Raw genomic sequence first — 19420 nt, forward strand, 5'->3', positions numbered from 1 at the left:
ATTTTTCAATGTATTCTACATAGTCATAGTAGTTAGGAAGGAAAAGAACAGTTTGTATAAAGAGCTAAGGATCCTTTTTGGAAGTGATTTGTTTTGCAATCGAAGTCTCACTCCAGCACAAAAAGCTGGGGCTGCTGCTTTGTTCCCACCAAACTGTCTATTCTCCAGGCTTAATGAGCCTCTCCTCACAGGCAAGTGCTGCAGCCCCCTAACCAGTCTCTGCATGATGAATTTTATATAAAATCGGGACCAATTGTTTCCATAGATTCATATTTAAGCTCCATTGTGCACATTATGGCTAAATTGTGATTGCTATGTCAATTAGTTGACTTCAATTTTGTCTCAATTCCTTAAATTTCATGCACTAAATTTGCTCAGTGCAGTTACAGAATTTATTTCATTCAGGAAAGGTGGAATAAACAGAACAGTCTAACAAGAAACAAAGCCTCAGAATACAAAAAAAAAAAGCAATAGCAACAAGTAAATCTCACCTCAACAATCTAGTTATCTACTGTACTTTACCTGCAAAGGCCAAATACCTGAATAAAATGAATATATGCTTTGTGTAGAATACCTAATGAGAAAATTTGTTCTTTTTAAACCAAGTTTAAGTGTCTTTTATACAGGCAGTAAATGCAAGATACATCACCACAAAAATAGAGGCTAATCACTTAGGGGGAAAAAAGGCACCTTACACCTCCTTTCTGCCAGGCTCCTTATCATGCTCAGCACACCAAGAGTAAAGGTGACTGTGCAACAGCTAAAACAAGGATCCTGACAGCTGAACACAGCAGATGTACTTAACTATGTCTAGTATTTCCACATGCTGTAGCTAGATCAAAGCCATCCAGCCTCTCTGGATTAGCAGATAATGTGAAAATGTAGGCAATTAATTTCTTTAAGTCCCTTAAAGCCTGCTATAAGAAAATTCCAGCAGCAGGAAATCCCGCAATGCCTACATGTTATGTTAGTCCTATTGTTCTCACTATGTTGCCTTAGAAAACCCAGACAATTCTTAAAATATTTCTCTCAAGTTCTCCTTGCTGCCTCGCTGTATCTTAGTGGCATCAGTACCATTCACAACATCACAGTCACATTTCTTTATGCATGTAAGGTGATTCAAAAAATACTTGGTTCTTTACATCATGTGTTGTGTTTTCATCATAAATAATTGGATATTTTATCTCCTGGTAAAATACTAAACCTAAATGGCCAAGAAAAAAAATACATATTTAATGACAAGCATATCTAGCTTACTCTACATTTTTCAGTAAAAGACAGGATAAATTTTTCTTCTTCACAAAACAAAGCCCTAAGATTCTTTTTTTTTATTATTTTGAGAAATAACACATTTAAACATGTCTACACAATGCATCCTGCATCAACAGTCTCCAATCTTTCTGTAAAAATGCATTTCCCCCCACTTCTTTTTCACCACTCCACTATTTGCCAGTACTTTCTCTTCATGTCTCATCTCTAACTCTGCAACACCTCAGCAATGCATCTGTCTTACTGTTTGGGAGCTGGTGACATCCACGGATACAAAGCCATGTAATGGTATTGACGTGCATCTCTTGAAGGACTGTTAGCTCAGGTTCAGCATCTGCAGTAATCCAATTGCTGCATCTACTATAAACATATTACATACCTATATCATAAAAGATAACAGAACGGAAAACAGTGACAACTCAGAGCAGCAAATCCTCCTTGTGCTTGGTGTTCCATAAGGAGAATGTGTTTGGTGATGCATAGTCATTGAGATAAAGCACTGAGAAGCTTTTTCTATAGTCTAGACACGCAGAAAAAAGGACAGTGGAGGAAACCATAGGCCAAGAGAATAAATTGGTTTGATCCATTTTACACAGCCAGAAGCGGGAGAACTGGCTGTGAGAAACCACCTGCCCAGAGTTTGAATTCTTTATATTCTCCTTTTCCCTCTTTCTTCATAAAAGTAGTATCACATGCATTTTTCAGGCTGCCCTTGCAAGCAAAGGGAGCATCAGCACCTAACCAGATATTGAGAGAGTTTATTCTACTCCAGAAAAATACCTTTTTTTCAGCTGTGAGTAGAAAGCTGCAGGTTCAAAGGAAAGTGAAATCTCTCAGCTATTCCTCCCTTAACAGAATTGCTGACAAATAAGCAAAAGGAACTCTAAAGATTAAATCATTACCTATTTAGGCTGTTCTTTTTAAATATTTCTGATATTTAGAAACCATTTCAAGCAAACAACATGTTGCTGCACTTACTCAAGTAGTTCCATTCCAAGGAATACATTTTAACACGACATTTTCCCCCAAAAATTTAGCTTATTCACTGTATTTTTAAAGCCAGCTGGAATCCTGTAGTGCCAATTTTGTTGCAGTACATTTCTATGTGGTGAAAATTCTGCTTGTTACTGCTTCACAGTGTTATTTTTTAAGTCTGCATAATAACACTTTATGTCTTTACAAATGTTTTTTTACAAATTCATCATCCTTCACCTAGGAATAAGACAACACAGGAATACACACGAAGAAGGAAATATTTGTGTGAAAGAGACATATGTAACAGAATTAATAGACCACAGAAGGGCTGAAAGCGTGAAGAGACGTATCACAGAGCAACTGTACCACTTGACTCAGAATAGATGTTTATTCCTCCACTTGGGTCCGCACAATACTTCTTTCAGCCCTCTCTCTGAGAATCCTTTGTGTTACTCTAGCATTAGAAGTAAAGATGGCCACAGATTTTCAATTTGCAGGTTGACATACCCTTCAAAGCAAAAACGGACCCATCGAATTGACTTCTTGAATACCGTAACAGAAACAAACTATGCAACACAAAAAGAAACATAACAGGGGTATCATTCTTGTTTGTTTCCACCTCTTCACTATCCAGACCCATGCCTCAGCCATGCCTGCTGTCATTGTTACTCAACTCAATTTATACCAATAAATGTTTGAAAATGCTTATTTGTAGCTGAAACTGTAAGAATTCAAGCAATTATGATGTTCACTGCAAACGTAACGACAAAGAGGTTTAACTATAGCAGGGACCTGCTGCATTTTTCTCCTGCCTACACATATTTGGTAATACTTTTAAGAAGCTATGAGCGTGTTCAAACCTAAGGCAGCACCATCCTAAGGGAAATATTCCTCATTCTTTTTATGTCTAAACAGAGGATTCAGAGGCAACTATTTATTTACCTGAAGTACATATGTGCTGCATATCAGCACATATAGTAATTCCAGTACTTCCCATTTAAGGTCATCTCAAGTGTTCTGAACAGCCCAGAAGTTGAACAATAACACTTTTTTTCCTGGCAACTTGACTTATAACCAGTTTAAACTAAACAGCTTTTTAATTAAGTAGTCATTTAGCATGACCCTTCAACACAATAAAATGCCTGAATCTGTCCCTGTCCTGATGTATATGTTTCCACAACCACAGTAGTATCCTGCCCTAACTTTCTAAAGATCTTCTTCATAAAGAAAACTACTCAAAACAGTTCCAATTGATTTCACATCAGTATTTTCCATAAGTAGTCTAAAAGCCCAAGCAAATACTGTCAAACCATTAATTATCTGATCACTTTACTTGCTTCTTTCTGGCTTTGAGTAATTTAGCATATTCAGGTGTAATAAAGTTTATCTCAATATTCTCATTCATTACTGGTTTTATGTACCAGAAGAAACTTACACTCACTGCCCATGCTTTAAAGAATAATTTTCATCCTAACCACTTACCCCTGCAATGATCGACCACTCAGCAGCCACTAAAAGCTTTAGCAGAACAGTCTGCATTCTTTAACCTTTAGTCTTCTTTCAAGACATTCATGTTGCCTACTTTTATTTCTCTACTGTCAAGATGTCCAAGAAAGGCAATTAAAACTTAATGGGCAAAAATTTCAACAACAGCAATAAAAAATAAAAATAAAAAAATCAAAAAAATCAAACCCCTCATCTCTCAACTTCAGGGACTAACCAACACTGGTCTCTGTCAGAGTGATGTTTTGGAGCATTCTTAACCTGAAGCCTGAACATTTATCTAACTTTACTGGAGGATGAGCAGCATCCCTTAGGTCAAAACCAGCATCTCTGGAATCAACTGTGCTATTGCCAATATTTCATTCTACCTTACATGATCACCATGAAGAGATTTCCTTTTTGCCTTTACAGGCTACAGTCTTAACTAATTAAGCTACATTAATAAATGTAAACTTCAAAAACAAAAGTTAAAAAAAAAATCCAGCAAGTCACTTGTTAGAAACAACTGTAAGACCCCATGGATTCACTTACAGTTCAGGAATTTTAAATCACGCACCATTTTCACAGGGAAATATTTAACACTGATGAATTCTGGGCATCACAAACTGACAGTGTGTTTCAAGTCTGGCTGACAGTGAGTTAAAACCCATAATATCCAGCGTTGCGGCTTCAAAAATAATTTCTATATTTTCTATGCTGTATCAAAAATATTGTTTCTGTCATTAATGCAACTGCTTATCAGTAAGATCAAGCAAGCAAGAAGGCTTTAGAACAGTTTGAAGCAGAGAAATGGGATTTTGTGTTCAGACCCTGGGTGTAACTGGACTGAAAAAAACTACTAGATTTATTGCGGTGCAGCTGAGAACAAACGCTCCTCTGCACTGCTAAAATAACCAACATGGTTTGGGAGAGTTTTGCATGCAGCCCCTGTAGTTTAAAGAATATTCAGACACCCTTCTTGGCTAGTTTGCTCTTCTCCTTATCCTTTACAGTGGTTTTAGCGTAGCCAAAATGTAGTGAGAGACTGGGACTCCATTTGCAAGGGAAGTCTGCTTTGCAACTGCTTCTGAGATACAGACATATCTGTCTTTTTTAAAAAAGGGTATCTGTAAATCTATGCAGAGCGTAAAAGTAGCTTAAGACCTATTGATCCCAGCTCACAGTGCTGGAACTATTTAGCTTAACCCTGGACACATGGCACTCAAATGCCAGTCTATCAGGCTAGTAACAGTGACACAGTGAAAAGTTGGGTTCTTCGCTTTCAAGGTGAAAAGGGCATACATCATCTCATTGTTCTGAAAGTGACCTCCTACTTCTCTGCTTCATACCTGTATCAGTAACACAAGGGCTAGCCAAAGGCACCCCCAACCCCTGTGCTATTTAGGATGCTCACAGTGCTTTTAGGGAATAACATAGAAGGCCATTGCTGCAAAAAATGAACTGGAATAATCTGCTGCACCTAGCCATGGTGGATAGGGAAAAACTGATGGGCTAAAACTGCAGTACAGAAAGTTCTGGTTAAGCATGACAAAAAAACACTGAATATGGTGAAGCACGGAACAGATTGCCCAGGGAAGCTGTTGCATCTCTGTCACTACAGATCTTTAAGATTAGGACAGACAACTATCAGGAATGGCACAGGTACAATAGGTACTGCCTTGGGCAGGAGGAGGGAATGGAGACATCCTGAAGTTCCTTTCACATATACTTTTGCACAAACACTGCTGATGAAATGGAGTTGCTGTTACTGAAATGCAGACAGATGTCCTTTCAAAAAAGCCTTCCCAACTCCTACATCATTTTCTGAGGGCTTCTTGCTATCACAGAAAGAGAATACTGTCAGATTAATTCAGATGATCTCATCTTGTTTCTAGCTGTCCTGGGTTCAGCAGTAGCAGTCATGTTTCTCCTTTGTGGTAGCTGGTGCAGTGCTGTGTTTTGACTTCCAGCCTGGGAGCAATGTTGGTGAAACCGATGTTTTCGGTTGTTGCTAAGTGATGTTTACCCTGACCAAGGACTTTGTGAGGCTCATGCTCTGCCAGGGAGGAGGGGAAGCTGTGAGGAAGCAGAGACAGGGCGCCTGACCCAGGCTAGCCAAGGAGGTATTCCATACCACAGCACGTCATGGCCGGGGCAGGGGTGGGGGGTAACTGGGAGTTACCTGGAAGGACACGGGCTTCCGGGTGGGACTCGTTTCTTGGCTGGTGGTATCATATTCTCTTCCCTTGTTATTTTCCCTTATCATTGTTGTAGTTGATAGTAGCGGTGGTGCTTTGTGTTGTACATTGGTTGCTGGACTGTTCTTGTCTCAACCTGTAGGAGCTGCACTCGATCCTCCTCCCCGTTCCTCCGGGAGCGGGGAAGGGGAGAGCCGCAGTGGGGGGGGGGGCTCGATTGTTGTCAGCCCGGCACCACTCACTGGGAGTGAGTGAACAAGTTGCCTGACTGAGTTTAAACCACGACGCTAGCCAAACCACTCCTAAACCTGAAAGTCAAATCCCTGAAGTGATTTCCAGCCTCATAACCAGCATATGATAGCTGCCTGTTGTATGGCTGATCCTGCACGTTAGTGCAAGTCTATCTGAAGTTACAGTCATTTTGAGTAGATTTTATAACATTATTTTAAATAGATTCCTCCAATGGATTTCCCTAAATTAATAATAAGATAATAAGTAAGCCCATACTGCACCAACACAATACTGTTTGAAAAAAAGTAGGGAAGGCATAACCTGTTTCTACAAGACTTGCAGTTTGTTCATGTTTTGGGGGCTTGGGTTTGTCAAGGCTTTCACTGTGACACCTTCAAGGCAGCTGTGGTGAGTCCAGTTATCTTAAAGATCAGTTATATCTCAACACCAGTGTGTGAAAACCCCTTTCAGGTCAAGACTTGAAAAACTTAAGCTAGAAAACTATCCACATTCCTTCTTACACCTAACCATTTGCAAGTATTTGAAAGCTTTCCTTCAAAACTAGGGGTCAAAAAGATCTACTCATAGTCTGAAGAATGAAAAAGATAAAGTAAATATGCCCATACCATGGTAATTTTTTAAACTACGATTTTACATATACTCCAATTATTGCACAATTCACAGTAACTTCGTAAGATGAAGAAATACCAAAGACTGCAATCTCATGAAAGTCTTCATGCTCCAGTTATGAAATGGGCTGATCACATTTGACAGCCAGCATTTTCAAAGGTACACTTAGTCCTGTTATAGTCTCTTATTAGTCCCCTGTGGAAACACAGACCTGTTGAGAGGGTAACTGCACAGAAGGTTCCTTTCTCCTCCTGTCATCACCCTTGATTTTAAACAACAAGACAGAGAAAAAAAGTGCAGATTATAGCAATTTTGTGACCAGTCCATGATTAGGGCTTTGACATGTACCATAATGTGTGTACTACCAGAACAGTTTGACAAGACATTAGTAGCCATGGAGAGGAAAAAAGCAACAGGTATTAGGGCAGTGTTAAAGTTTCCAGAAGAGAAAATAGAAATAGTTTAGAGTAGGTCTATGCCACAAACAACTGAACTTTCACAGGGCTTTTAAAGAGCCTTCACAGTGAGTGGCAGCCCCTCCTGGCTCCTTCAAGCCAGGGCTATACAAGAGACCTGTGCTTTTCTGCACTGGAAGAACACGGCCATCTCATTACCTGTTGGTATCTCCTATTGATAGTGCACATCTTGCTACCATTATAATCCTAGAGATCACAGTCCTAGCCTACCTACAGACATCCCAGACTTCAGCACTAACTCGGATTTATAAAGCATAATGGAGACAACTTGGAGGAAAAATAAAAAATCTCACTGAGGTTTATAGTCTCCAATGTACAGCTCCAGCACACTCTGTGACTTGGCATACCTTCTGGACCTCACACTACTGCACCTCCTCTCTGAAGCTCTCCTTGCCATGACCATAAACAAGAAATAACTACCTTTACTTCCACAAGCTAAGCATGGTGCCAAAAGAACTATACCCTCAAGAGCAAGATACAGGAATAAATATGGAACAAATAGACATACGGGTTTTTAACAGTAGTTGGACAAAATACTGAAAATATTAATAAGGTGATGGAAAGGAACTGTTGGGGCTCTGATTCTCTGGTACAAATGAAGACTGATCTATCATACTGTAGAATACATTTTCCACGCTTAAATTATGGTAACAGAAAAAAAATCAGCATTACTACTCTTAAATGTACTGCTATTAAATATTGTTAATGTTTTAGCTCTATCTCTTGTCAGTTTTCTCCTGCTAAATACATTACACAAATGGAATTTTCCATAATGGCCTATAATAAAATTAACAATATTATAAAGCTGAATAAAATTACATTATATTAAAGCAGAAACTTAAAACAGGAATAAGAAGTTACTCTAACAATTTAAAAGGCAAGAGTCTTAAAAGAAAAAGCATATAGAGTTTTTTCCAAACAGGTAGAGAAGGTGGCCTCTTCATGTGAATTTAATGTTCAATCAGTGCTATAACATTATGTCTGGATTGCAGACCTTGAGGCCAAATGTACAATATTATGTGGAAATGAACTATTAATATCAGGGAATACACAGCAAGTATTTTCTCTCCAAGTACAAATAATACTTCTTAAAATATAAATAATTCAAATCAATCAATGAAGACAATAAATGAAAACTCCTCTCTGATATAACCTTTATCACAAAAGCCAATCTGTCTGTGTAAGTTCAGTATTTCAAAGGCTGGTTTTCTACAAGAAGAGTAAATTGCTCATGTGTCAATTGTCCCAGTGTAAAAACTGAATACAGTAATCAGGCTAGTAAATCCTCAGTCAGCAAAGAGATTGTAAATGTATCAATGGAAACAGCACATGTGATTTCACATTCCTGGAAGGGTCCCAAGGGAATGCAAGCAGAGGAAGCAAATAGGAGATGGAACATTCATAGCAATAGAAAAATTGCCCCTCCCCAAATGAAAAGGGCATCTTTTCACTAGGAGTCAATCTTCACTGCTAAACAACCATAGCTGAAGATTTCACGGACAGATTAAATCCTTGCATTCAAAGTCTCATTCCATTCTTTTTTTAATTCATTCATGAAGAGGCAGCTATATATTAGAATAAACAAGAAAATTGGAATCAAGTACTTTTTCCTTTGCTTCAAAAACTAGTAACTGATTTAAGTATTGTCTCCAACTGGACATTGATTAGGACGTAACTTGGTGCCATGGGACCTGTTTCATGCTGAGGTTGCTGTATCTAAGCATCTATACTATTTGAGGCTTTTAGCTTTGACCAAATTAAGCCAAGTCCCCTGCACTGAACATCCCCAGTGCATACATGGTTGAGGGAAAAAATAGTCTTCTGTGCAACCAAAAACCATGGGATACCACCAGTGACAAACCAATCTTGATACAAGATAAAAAAATTGGGTTCAATATATAAAAAGCATTTGTGAATCCCTGTTTCACAGAGGATGAGTTGATGCCAATACACGCCTTTAGGTAAAATGTTTAATCTTACCTGATGTTTTAAAATACCAATTTGGCCAAGTACTTAGTAGTTATTGAACATGACTGTATTCTACAAGATAAAGGATACTTATCTTCGCTAGTTCCTTTCCTTATTAAAGACAAAAATTCTTAATGCAACTTTTTTAACAGCTACAACTTGTTTAGGAGCTTCACAACAGCTATCCAGTCTTAATATCCTCCCTTTAATTCAAAAAATATTTGTAATGAAACAGGGAACTTAAGGGAAAATTTGCTTGACATGAACTCCTAAGTGTCAGGAAAAATAGACTTAAGACAAGTGAAAACTTCTATATGACTTAGATCTATCATATAACAATCTGAACAAAAATCTTCAAAACTTCCATTACATTTTCTGTCTAAGCCTTGACAGTTATAAAAGACTAACAAGGTAATATAAGATTTGAGTAACATTCATTATTTGTCACAGAGTTTTGTCCATAGCCAGGGAGCTGAACCAGAAGAGAGGAAGCAAAGGCTGATATTACTAAACAAAATTAACTACACATTATTATTTTAGGCAATTGCAATGATTCTTTTCTACAAAAGAAAATTCAAATTTAATGACATAATTCTTGAGTTTTCATTATTAAAAATGCTGATATTCCTACCTGCAAAGGGAACAGGTGCATCTTTATCCAAAGCAACAAGGGGAGGATCCAGGATTACAGTGTCATTGTTTTCAGTTACGATTCCATGGTACGACGTCTCAATCCAGGGCTTGTGCTTGTTCACTAGAAAAGAAACAGTGTGCCTATTTAATCTGATTGTGTTCTACATCCATTTAGCTCATTTTAAGAGAAATTATTTAACACAAGTCCAGTATTAATGTTATTACTCAAAAGCCACTAACAAGATTCCAAAAATCTCTGATGCAAGAAAACAGAAGTCCAGAGAAACACAACTCCTGTCAAGACACAGAGACAAGGAGCAGAGCAGATGAAAACACTGGACACTTGGTCAATGTCTCATTTTCTTTTTTTGGAAAATATCTAAACCAGCTTTTGTGTTTCAAACATTGTAGCCAAAAAAAAAACAAACAACCCACAACAAAAAAAAAAAATGAAAAACAACCCACTAACTTCTACTACTGAATCACTTTGATAAAAGCTGACACGTCTTCTCCACTTAACCAGCTTTGGTTATGCTTTTATAGGATCTATAGTTTTTCTGAAAAATCCATCCTTCAATCCATGTGTCGAATATCCAGATACCTGGTCCTGAAGTACACAGGAAGACCACTGAAATAGAAACTTCTAAAGCAGGGGATACACCACGTATCATCTGATTATCTTATTCCTGAACCATTTCAACATACATCCTTCTCACCAAACATCTCCCATTCGCTAGAAAATTGAAGATGCATTTCCCACTCCTTTTTATTCTTTAAGAGGCTTAGCTTTGCTGTACTTATAAACAACATTTTGCTCCCACAGTCACAAGCTGAATGCTACGTTTTTAGAATTCCTAAGTAAGTAATACAGTGGTGCTAGCATAAATAAACTGCAGTTTGAAGAATGTACTATCCCAGGCATGAAGGAACACTGCACTAAGGAGTATCTTCCATATTTTCACTAGATCCAGATGCAAGTTAATTTTTGTACACATTATTTAGCTCAGTGTACCAGATGCTGAGGAAAATATCTGGTGATGTTAACAGAAATCACATCAAGGATGAAGGGTTGACACTTAAAAGCAAAAGGAATCAGATAGGATTCTTCAAAATAACCCCACTACGAATCAAACAAAACCCACACACAAACCCAATCCTAAGCTTTTTCCTGCCTTGTCTTCTGTAAAACCCTCAGACAAGAATGAGTTTCAAGCTTTTCCTCCAGTTTCTTCTTTGTGAAGAAAGTAACAATGAATACAAAGACAATAGTGGGCTCTGGCCGCAGTGGAAGAGCTGGGCAATGAGCAAGTTATTTTGTTTACTGACTATTTGGAAAAAGCAAACATACATATTTATGGCAAACAGAAGTTCCTTCTTTTTCCTTCTTGTTTATTTGTTAAATCATTAGAAAATTGAAGACTTAGGATAATCTGAAGTCCTTTTAAAGCTGAGTTATTTTATATTCTAATCACTAACAGAAGAACTTTGAGTTCATTTATATGTCATAACGTATATTCTTTCAGAAGACAGCATACTAGAGTCATAGATTCACTGTGGTTTAGCCTATTTTTGCACTAACTAAGCAACAGGAAAATTAAATTGGGGATGTGTCAGAGAAAGGTGAAACGGAAAATAGGTAACTCATATCTCGTCATCTTGTAACGACTGTACAGCCAGAGGAGAGATCAATGAGTTAATGTAATAGGAGGAAGGCCAAAAGTCTGGTTGATGTTGAAATACGAGAAGAGATAGATGCAATCTCAGAGCTTTGCTTGGCATTTAGGATTCCAGTTTCTAGGGCACTTGAAATATTTTGTATCTGTTATTTCAGTATGTGAGTTGCCTGTACATCCAGACACGTAAATATGTTCACTGGCACTCTGATATGACTCAAAGGCTTTGACTGACACATGCTGAAGAGAGCAAAAGGCAATCTCTTGACTGAGGGCAGATACGATTTAATAGTAATGAACTAGTAAGTAGGAATTTGTCTGAAAAAAGACCTCCTTATGCAACTAAAAGTTAAAGCACCAAACCCATCTTTTCCTTCCTCCTGGTCCAATTAAGTGGCTGAGCATTCAGAAAAAGCAAGATAAAAAAACCAAAACCGAACTAAACCCAACAATTAACAAAATACAAACAAATGAAAACATCAAAACCCAAACCCCCCAAAAGACCTTTCTTCCCACTACAGCTTGTACAGAACAGTTTTGATAAGACATTTGCTTAGGAAATGGACTGGGTATACAGTGACTGCAATTCTACTAGCCTCACCTTTTTTCCCCGCTAGTGCCCCATGAACAACAGCAAGTCATATGACTGACAGCAACATAATTGGGGTGGGAAGAGAAGGAATTACATTAGGAACAAGTTCTACAATTTAACCCTAGACCTTAAAGGCTGGTACTATGAAGAAGAAAGGAAAAAAATCAAAAGCAAAATACAAGGGCAAATTATTTGCAAGCTCTGATGAGGTACATCTTCAATAGAAAAAGCTTTAGGTAACATGTGGAGTGAACATTTTAAAAAGAATGGAAATCATCCTCACTTACTGGGAGTGCAAACCACTTCTTTTGCATCAGTTTCATTAAAATTATTCATCCTTTTACACTGTTTGGGATACTTATTTAAAATGAAGAAATCTATAATAATGACAGCAGCTGTTCTGTTGGGGGGATTGTTTGTATTTTCTCTGCTAAAGATAGCTAAAATATTAACTCTTCCTAAATGCATATACCTCCATACTGGCTTTCATAAGACACTAAATTCTAAGCAAAGCACCTTCAAATATAACATGACTGATGAACACTTGACATTTCTTCCTGCAAGTCGAAAGTGCAGCTACAGAATGTTAGACTGGTTCAAACCAGTATTTACCATATTCTTCTATTTACATATTCTTAAATTACTCACTCTTAAGTCATCTACTCACTCCACCTTCATGTCAAGCAAAAACATGATCTGCAATTGGTTTTGCCTGCAACTGGTTAGAACTGAAGATATATATAGCTGAACATACATTTTCAATCCACATTTAGTTTAAAATGCCCCCAAACTACATTGAAGTTGCACTGTTTTCTCAGTTAGAGCAAAACCAGTCACATTTTAGGTCAGGTTTCCAAAGACACATAAATGCCACATTGCATTTACTGAAGCACAAGAACAAGTTTTATTATGCTGTCTTCATATAAAGTGTTACTTTGAATCTCTTGAAGATTGGAACTTTCAATCTCTTGAAGATTAACATGTACAAGATTGTTAATTTGGGGATCATTTTATTTTTTCTTTGCATTTGTCTAGCTGGGTAAAAGCTGGAATCAGTACGATGCTTTCATGCATCAAATGCACATTAATGAAGATGTACAGATGAAATCCACCTATGCTGTGGGTAGGGTTTTTTAATACTTTCCTTCCTTCATATAATTTATTAGTTATTCACATAAAATCATAATGTAAGTAATTTGTAGCATCTAGGACAAGGCAATTAATCTTTATTACAGTTAGAAGTCGATTCATTATAATTTGTATGCACAACTTAAACAATACTTCCATTGACTGTCCCATCAAAGCTTGTGGACTAGATGTCCTCTGAAAGTCCCTTCAACCCAAACTATTCTATAATTCTACAAGCCTTTCAATGTAATAAAGTCAGTCTGCTAGAAACTGCCACTCTCTGTTCCATCTGCAAATACACACACCACATTAGACAATGAAGCAGAAAAAGGCAAAATTAAAACTAACTCATTCTGTAGAGCCTGCAGGAAATTGCATGCCCCAGAAATGCTGTCTTGCAAGTTGGATCAAGGACAAACCCTAAAAATTAGCAGAAGGCCAAAACCCCCAAAATATGCCAAGTTCCTACATTCTACTTCAGTGCCTTATCCCCATCCTTGCATTGTGCCCTGGGTTGTACCCCTTCCAGATGGCACACTCAAAACCCCACCCTGCTTCTTGCCATCTGACAGAGGTTAACAACAATCACCACCCTTCACACCAAACTCCCTTACAAACTCTGAGTGCTTCTGAGCACTTTGTACCTGTGCCCAAGTTCCCATGGAAAGTTCAGCAGAAACAAGAACAGAATCAGAGACAAGACAGTGATACATCAGCAGTAGGAAGAGAAGACAGCAACTCTGACCCACCCAATGCTCTTTGGCAATCTACCAAAAAACCTTTAACTACTACTATGGCTCTAGGTACACAAAACTGTCTGTAACATCAGTGCAGAAGTATTATTATATCTGGACCACAATATATGCAAAATACATGAGGATATCATCTTACAAGGAGAGACAGTATCTTTTCTATATAAGCCAAGACTGACTCTTGTTTGGGGCGGTGGGAGTGGGTGGAAAGCAGCATGTGTACAAGGAATAGAGTACGATGGTTATTTCCAAAATTCAGACTGTTTTTGACACAATATGCACGGAAAATGTCATTGATCCAAAACCAGCACATTATAAAAGAGCTATGAGAGAAAATAAGAATTCCTTTAAGAACACAGTTTTTTTTCTTTGTTGTTTCCAAAATAGCATAATGCATTTTTTCCATTTAAATGCATTCATCATGTTCTCTCATCTCCATCTCTAGCTTAAAGAGGCTGTTAATTCCAGTAAAATCAGCTTTCTTACCGCTTAGTCCAACTCTAAGTCCTTTCATCCACTAACTTCAATGACCTTCAGCTCAGCCTGTTGGAATCCTAAGTGCCAAAGGCCTTCCCCTAAAATACAGCCAAACTGAGGATGCTTTGGAAGCCTTTTAAATACACATGAAATCCCATTAACTTCTGTAGACTATAAGAGGTTGAACCTCATGTCTTATGAAGTCTTCAGTAGAAGCAACACATCCTTACCTTATACAGCAGAGAATGTTTCTAATGTCCTTTTAGGAGGATACTGCATAATGAAAATCCTAATGATGCAGATGAAATACTGACAACTGCAATGCATGAACATTATGGATGAAAAAATCCTCCCCAGATCTGGATGCCACTTGTTTGCCAGTCCACTCCTCCTCTGGGATGATACTTTGCTGGGTAAATGCCACAGTAAGACTTGTGGGGTCAGCAACAGTCAGAGTTCTTACTCTTGTTTCAGGTATTTCAAAGAAAAAGGCTACTGAAAAGTAGAGTTTGTCCACTGTTAAAACCCAGTGCCTTTTTCCTCTGCATAGTTTAACCACCCTGGGCTTCGGATCAAGAAGTAGAAACTTTAAAGAGGAAGAAGGTGAGATCAGTAGAGGATTTTGATTCCCAAATGTGGCTTGTGCCACGTTCACTTATACAATCAAGCTAGAAATTTTGAAAACTCACATCCTTAGCTGAGACTTGCTAGAGTCTCCATAACTCTGATACGTTACTGATAACTGGAATATATCAAAGATTGCGTTTTCAATAAACAACAACTGCTCACGTAAGTTATAAACATGACTGTATGGTGCACATGTGACTCTGTAACATAGCAGACCTTAATTCCTCCAAAACACAACCAGAGATGCAAACCTGGATTTCCTGCATTGCCCGCTCCAGAACAGGGCAGGGCTATAAATCAGAGATAGGGATGAAAACTAAAATCTCAAGGACTAGTGACTGAGAACAAAGAATTCAGAAAGGCACATTAGGGGGCTAAGGTCACTAAAGACATGAGGATTGGGAGTTTGGTAAAGAATATATGTCTTCCTCTGGAAGGCAGAGAAAACAAGGGCATGAATAAATATATTTTGAAGGAAAAGAAACTAAGCCAGAAGTAGAAACTGAAAATGGCTGGGAAGTAGGAGAAATAAATAAATGTTTGAGTTTTACAGGATTAAATCTTTCTCAGCATCAGGAAAAAACAACACCGAGTGGGTACAGATGCAGAAAACAGAATGCTGTGCTTCCCTACATACAAAAGAAACTGAAAGCTTTCACATATAAACCACATTCTTTTCATTTTGTCAAAGACAATTTATAAAAAAATTTATTTTCGTCTCACACACTTCGTTCTCCATGTGATGTCACTGCATAAATTACTCAAACACCATTAGTTGCATTCTGGGTTTACATTTAGATCGGTATCTTTAAATCATAATTCTTTATGTGCTTTTACATAAAATAATAATGTGAAACTCATGCCCCAACCAAGGCAATGTGAGTTTTGACATGAAGCTCAGTTAAAGCAAAATTTATATAATTTATGATATGTGATTATGAGATACGAACTCTTTGGAGAACATTTTAACTAAGGAATACATTATAAGCAGCACATCTCCGCAACGTTAAATTACACAGTGGAGGTCCTACAAATAATTTGGCATTGGTTTGATCATGCTGCACAATAAAAACCTGTGTTGCACAAGAAAGTCTTCTGCTTTAAGCACATTTTCTGGCCCCCCCAAGAAGAGGCCTATCAAAAATGATGATTCCCACTAGTAAAATTTCTTCTTACATTGAAAGGGGAAAAACTGAGGTTGAGGACCCACGTGTCAGCAGCTCATTCTTGTCTGACCCAAAGCGTCAAGTCCCTTGTCTAAGGGAGGTGGTAATACTAGCCAGTAATCTACCGGCTATTTCTAAAATAAAATACCATACTCTTTGTTTATTCTGGACATGCTTAGAAGTTTATGTAGCTATAAATATGCTGGATTCTCTTGTAAAAAAATGGGCTTTATTTGAGCAGAGGAGAGAATATTTTTAACACTGAATAAATCAATATTGAGCATTTAACAGGAACTTTATATGGAAAAACAATCTAGCTACAAATTTCGTAAAACTCTAAAAATTTCAAAAACAAGAATATTAATCTGCAAAACTTTCAGCAGCATTTTTACTTTTGACCCTTATTTCCATCCTTTCTGGTTGGAAATGGGAAGAGCCCGTTCTGAATTTACATACACACAAAAATAAATCTTCACACTGTGCCTTATTGTCATCTTTTGGGTAATGGACCACAAAGTTGTGCTTTCTGTGCCTTAAACTGGCTCTAAGATTACAATTTATTTGTATTAATAGAAAAGAGATTTCACCTCCTTGATGAACATGTCCAGTCCAGTCCTTATAAATTTATCTACTGATACTTTTCATAACGTGGACTGCAGAGAACTGAATTCTGCCCTACCAGTCTATATGCCTCCGTGTTCAGACCAGGAAATTGTCAGTCTGCTATATGGAATTACATGATCAATCTGTCCACACAGCTAGTCATGGGAACTTGAAGAGCATACATTTGATTAATTCTTCATTCATTAAAGTCTATACAGTTAAAAATCTTTGGGAAAGTACTTGAGAGAGTAAAAATGTTTTCATTCTTCTCACAAGGTCATAAACAAACAAAGCTGATTCTTTATGTATTTAGTTGTACACAAAAAACTTCTCATTTATCTTGCTTACCAATGCTGACCTTTAATCCAACACAAATTTCTTATGAGCAGCCTCGTTTTCTTAAAAAAAAAAACATAAAATATCAAGATTCACAATATTCAACCCCTTTGCAATTTCATTTAACTTTCTTCAATACTTCATAATTCCATGTTCACTATATGAAGCTGCCCTAAATGCTTTGACATTTGTTTGGACTGCAGGCTGTTCAGAACACGGATCTGGGTTTTGCAGTATGAGAGTCTATAGCACAGATTTTAAATAAACCTGACTCTAGGCTTCACTCCTTATAGAATAAAATAGTGTCCTCCGAAGAGTTTTGTCAGATGATACTATCTGAACAGAGATTCCAGAATAGTTTCATGGACTGGATATCAGTACCTTGTAAATAAACCAGATATGTAAAAAAAATGCTGAGGAGCACAAAGATCACCAGCAAACATTTTTATCTAGACAGTGTTACTATATGAAACAAAAAAAAAAAATTCAACAATCATGGAGAAAAGTAAGAGTAATCCCCTATTAACGCCAAAATAGACCTCCTTAAGGAGTTAACAGATTTGCAGCAAGGTGCCCTGTTGAACTAAAGAACAAATTTGCACACTGAATGTCCCTTTGATTGCCTGAAATATTGAAACCAGAGAATTACAACAAGGAAAAAACGGGAAGACTGCAAGGAACTGAGAGATACAGATGAATTCTAGACGTGTTTATGTGAGCAAAGGCTTGTGAAGCTGAAAGGTTAAGGCAAAGATGGGACCATGCACAGAAACACAGAAGATGGAAGCAGAAGAAAACTTTACAGTATGTATGCTGTGGATGCCTTGTACTATTTCAGCATTATTGTTTAACCAGAAATGCACTACACACGCCTAATCATTGTTACACTGCAAGATGTACAAATCTAAGATGGTACACATCTGATATATAAAAATCAGCGTTCATGTTGGGACAACTTGTATAATATTCCTGAACTAAAATACACAGATTAAACAATCAACAGCATGAGCAGAAGTGCAGTACACAGAAACACAGAATAAAGTTCATTTACAGGTATACAAGTATTTCCATATTTTGTATTCAGGTGTCTCTTAAAACTGAAATGTACCTTAAAATCAATGTATCAAGTGTCCATCCTCACCCCAGACCTCTCTCTAGAAGATGCACTAAAATACTGACATTTATTACACAATCCATACATCAAGAATGATTATATAGCTCTTACTACCACAAATGCACCATGCAGCTGGTAACTGGTGGTGGTATGTGTCTCAATCACAGCAGAAAATAGGAATGGAGTAAATAACCCACAGGGAGGATAAAGATAAAAAGGGAGTTTTGACAAACTCTGAAACACTGAATGAACTCAGTATGTTAGTCCTCAAAAAAAACCCACAAACCAAACAAACAAAAATAACCAAACAACCAAGAAACAAAACCCAAAAGAAACAAAAACAAACAAACAAACAAAACAAACAACCCAGGTATTCCATAAAACTATAATAATGAATCGCTCAGGGCACCTTGACCAGAGTACTTGCATAAGAAATTCTCTTTATGGCCACAAATTCCTTCAATATTCATTTAGTTTCCAGGGCTTCAGCCAGTGAAGAAAAACTTGTTTGTGAATGGAAGACAGAATGAAGGAAGAAAAATCAAATTGCATCTTCTGCACATTCTTGGATTTTTAGTTAATTGGTGAAGTCTCAAATCTAAGTACCAAATACTATTTTCCCCAGATTCATTACTTTGTCCTTAATAATTTACTACTTCTATGAACTGCTAATAAGACTGATTATGACCCATGACATAGCTGCTTTTGTCCTCCTATACTGCAGATGCGACACATAGTTTTACCTCTTATTATGTACATAATATCTGCATTTGAGCAAGCAACAGAATTTTCAGAGTAGACTTAAAGCAAGTCATTCGGGGGAAAAAAAAAGCCAACAGCTTATCTTAATACATGAACTTTAGTGGCTACTGCAAAAGGAAGAGTTGACTTCAACCACATTTCTGGTATTTCTTATAACCTAGTTGAAAAACTAGGTTTGGGCATAAAAATATACAGCTCTAAATCATTGCTATGAAATTTGAAGGAAAGGTTAAAGCTCCTGGACGTATTTTCCGGAAATAAACTATGACCGCAATTTTTCCCAATCTTACAGACGCCATGACACAGAAATTATTATTTCTGATATTTC

The 19420-nt window shown here is 37.3% G+C and overlaps 1 protein-coding gene across 2 annotated transcripts in view; it reads right to left on the reverse strand.

Annotated features, from left to right (window-relative positions):
• Positions 1–19420, reverse strand: part of CLSTN2 (calsyntenin 2) — a 318074-nt gene that overhangs the window by 183887 nt on the left and 114767 nt on the right. For both annotated transcript variants that reach the window (XM_057429065.1, XM_057429064.1), the window contains exon 2: positions 9861–9983. Coding sequence is in view for 1 of the 2 variants with exons in the window: in XM_057429064.1 (XP_057285047.1) it covers positions 9861–9983 (123 nt within the window). In the remaining variant the exon portion in view is untranslated. The remainder of the gene's footprint in view (positions 1–9860; positions 9984–19420) is intronic.

Source organism: Pezoporus wallicus, unplaced genomic scaffold (assembly GCF_028554395.1).
Source record: "Pezoporus wallicus isolate ANWC-B61680 ecotype Strahan unplaced genomic scaffold, APGP_CSIRO_Pwel_v1 contig_593, whole genome shotgun sequence".
In the NCBI taxonomy this organism is placed as follows: Eukaryota; Metazoa; Chordata; class Aves; order Psittaciformes; family Psittacidae; genus Pezoporus; species Pezoporus wallicus.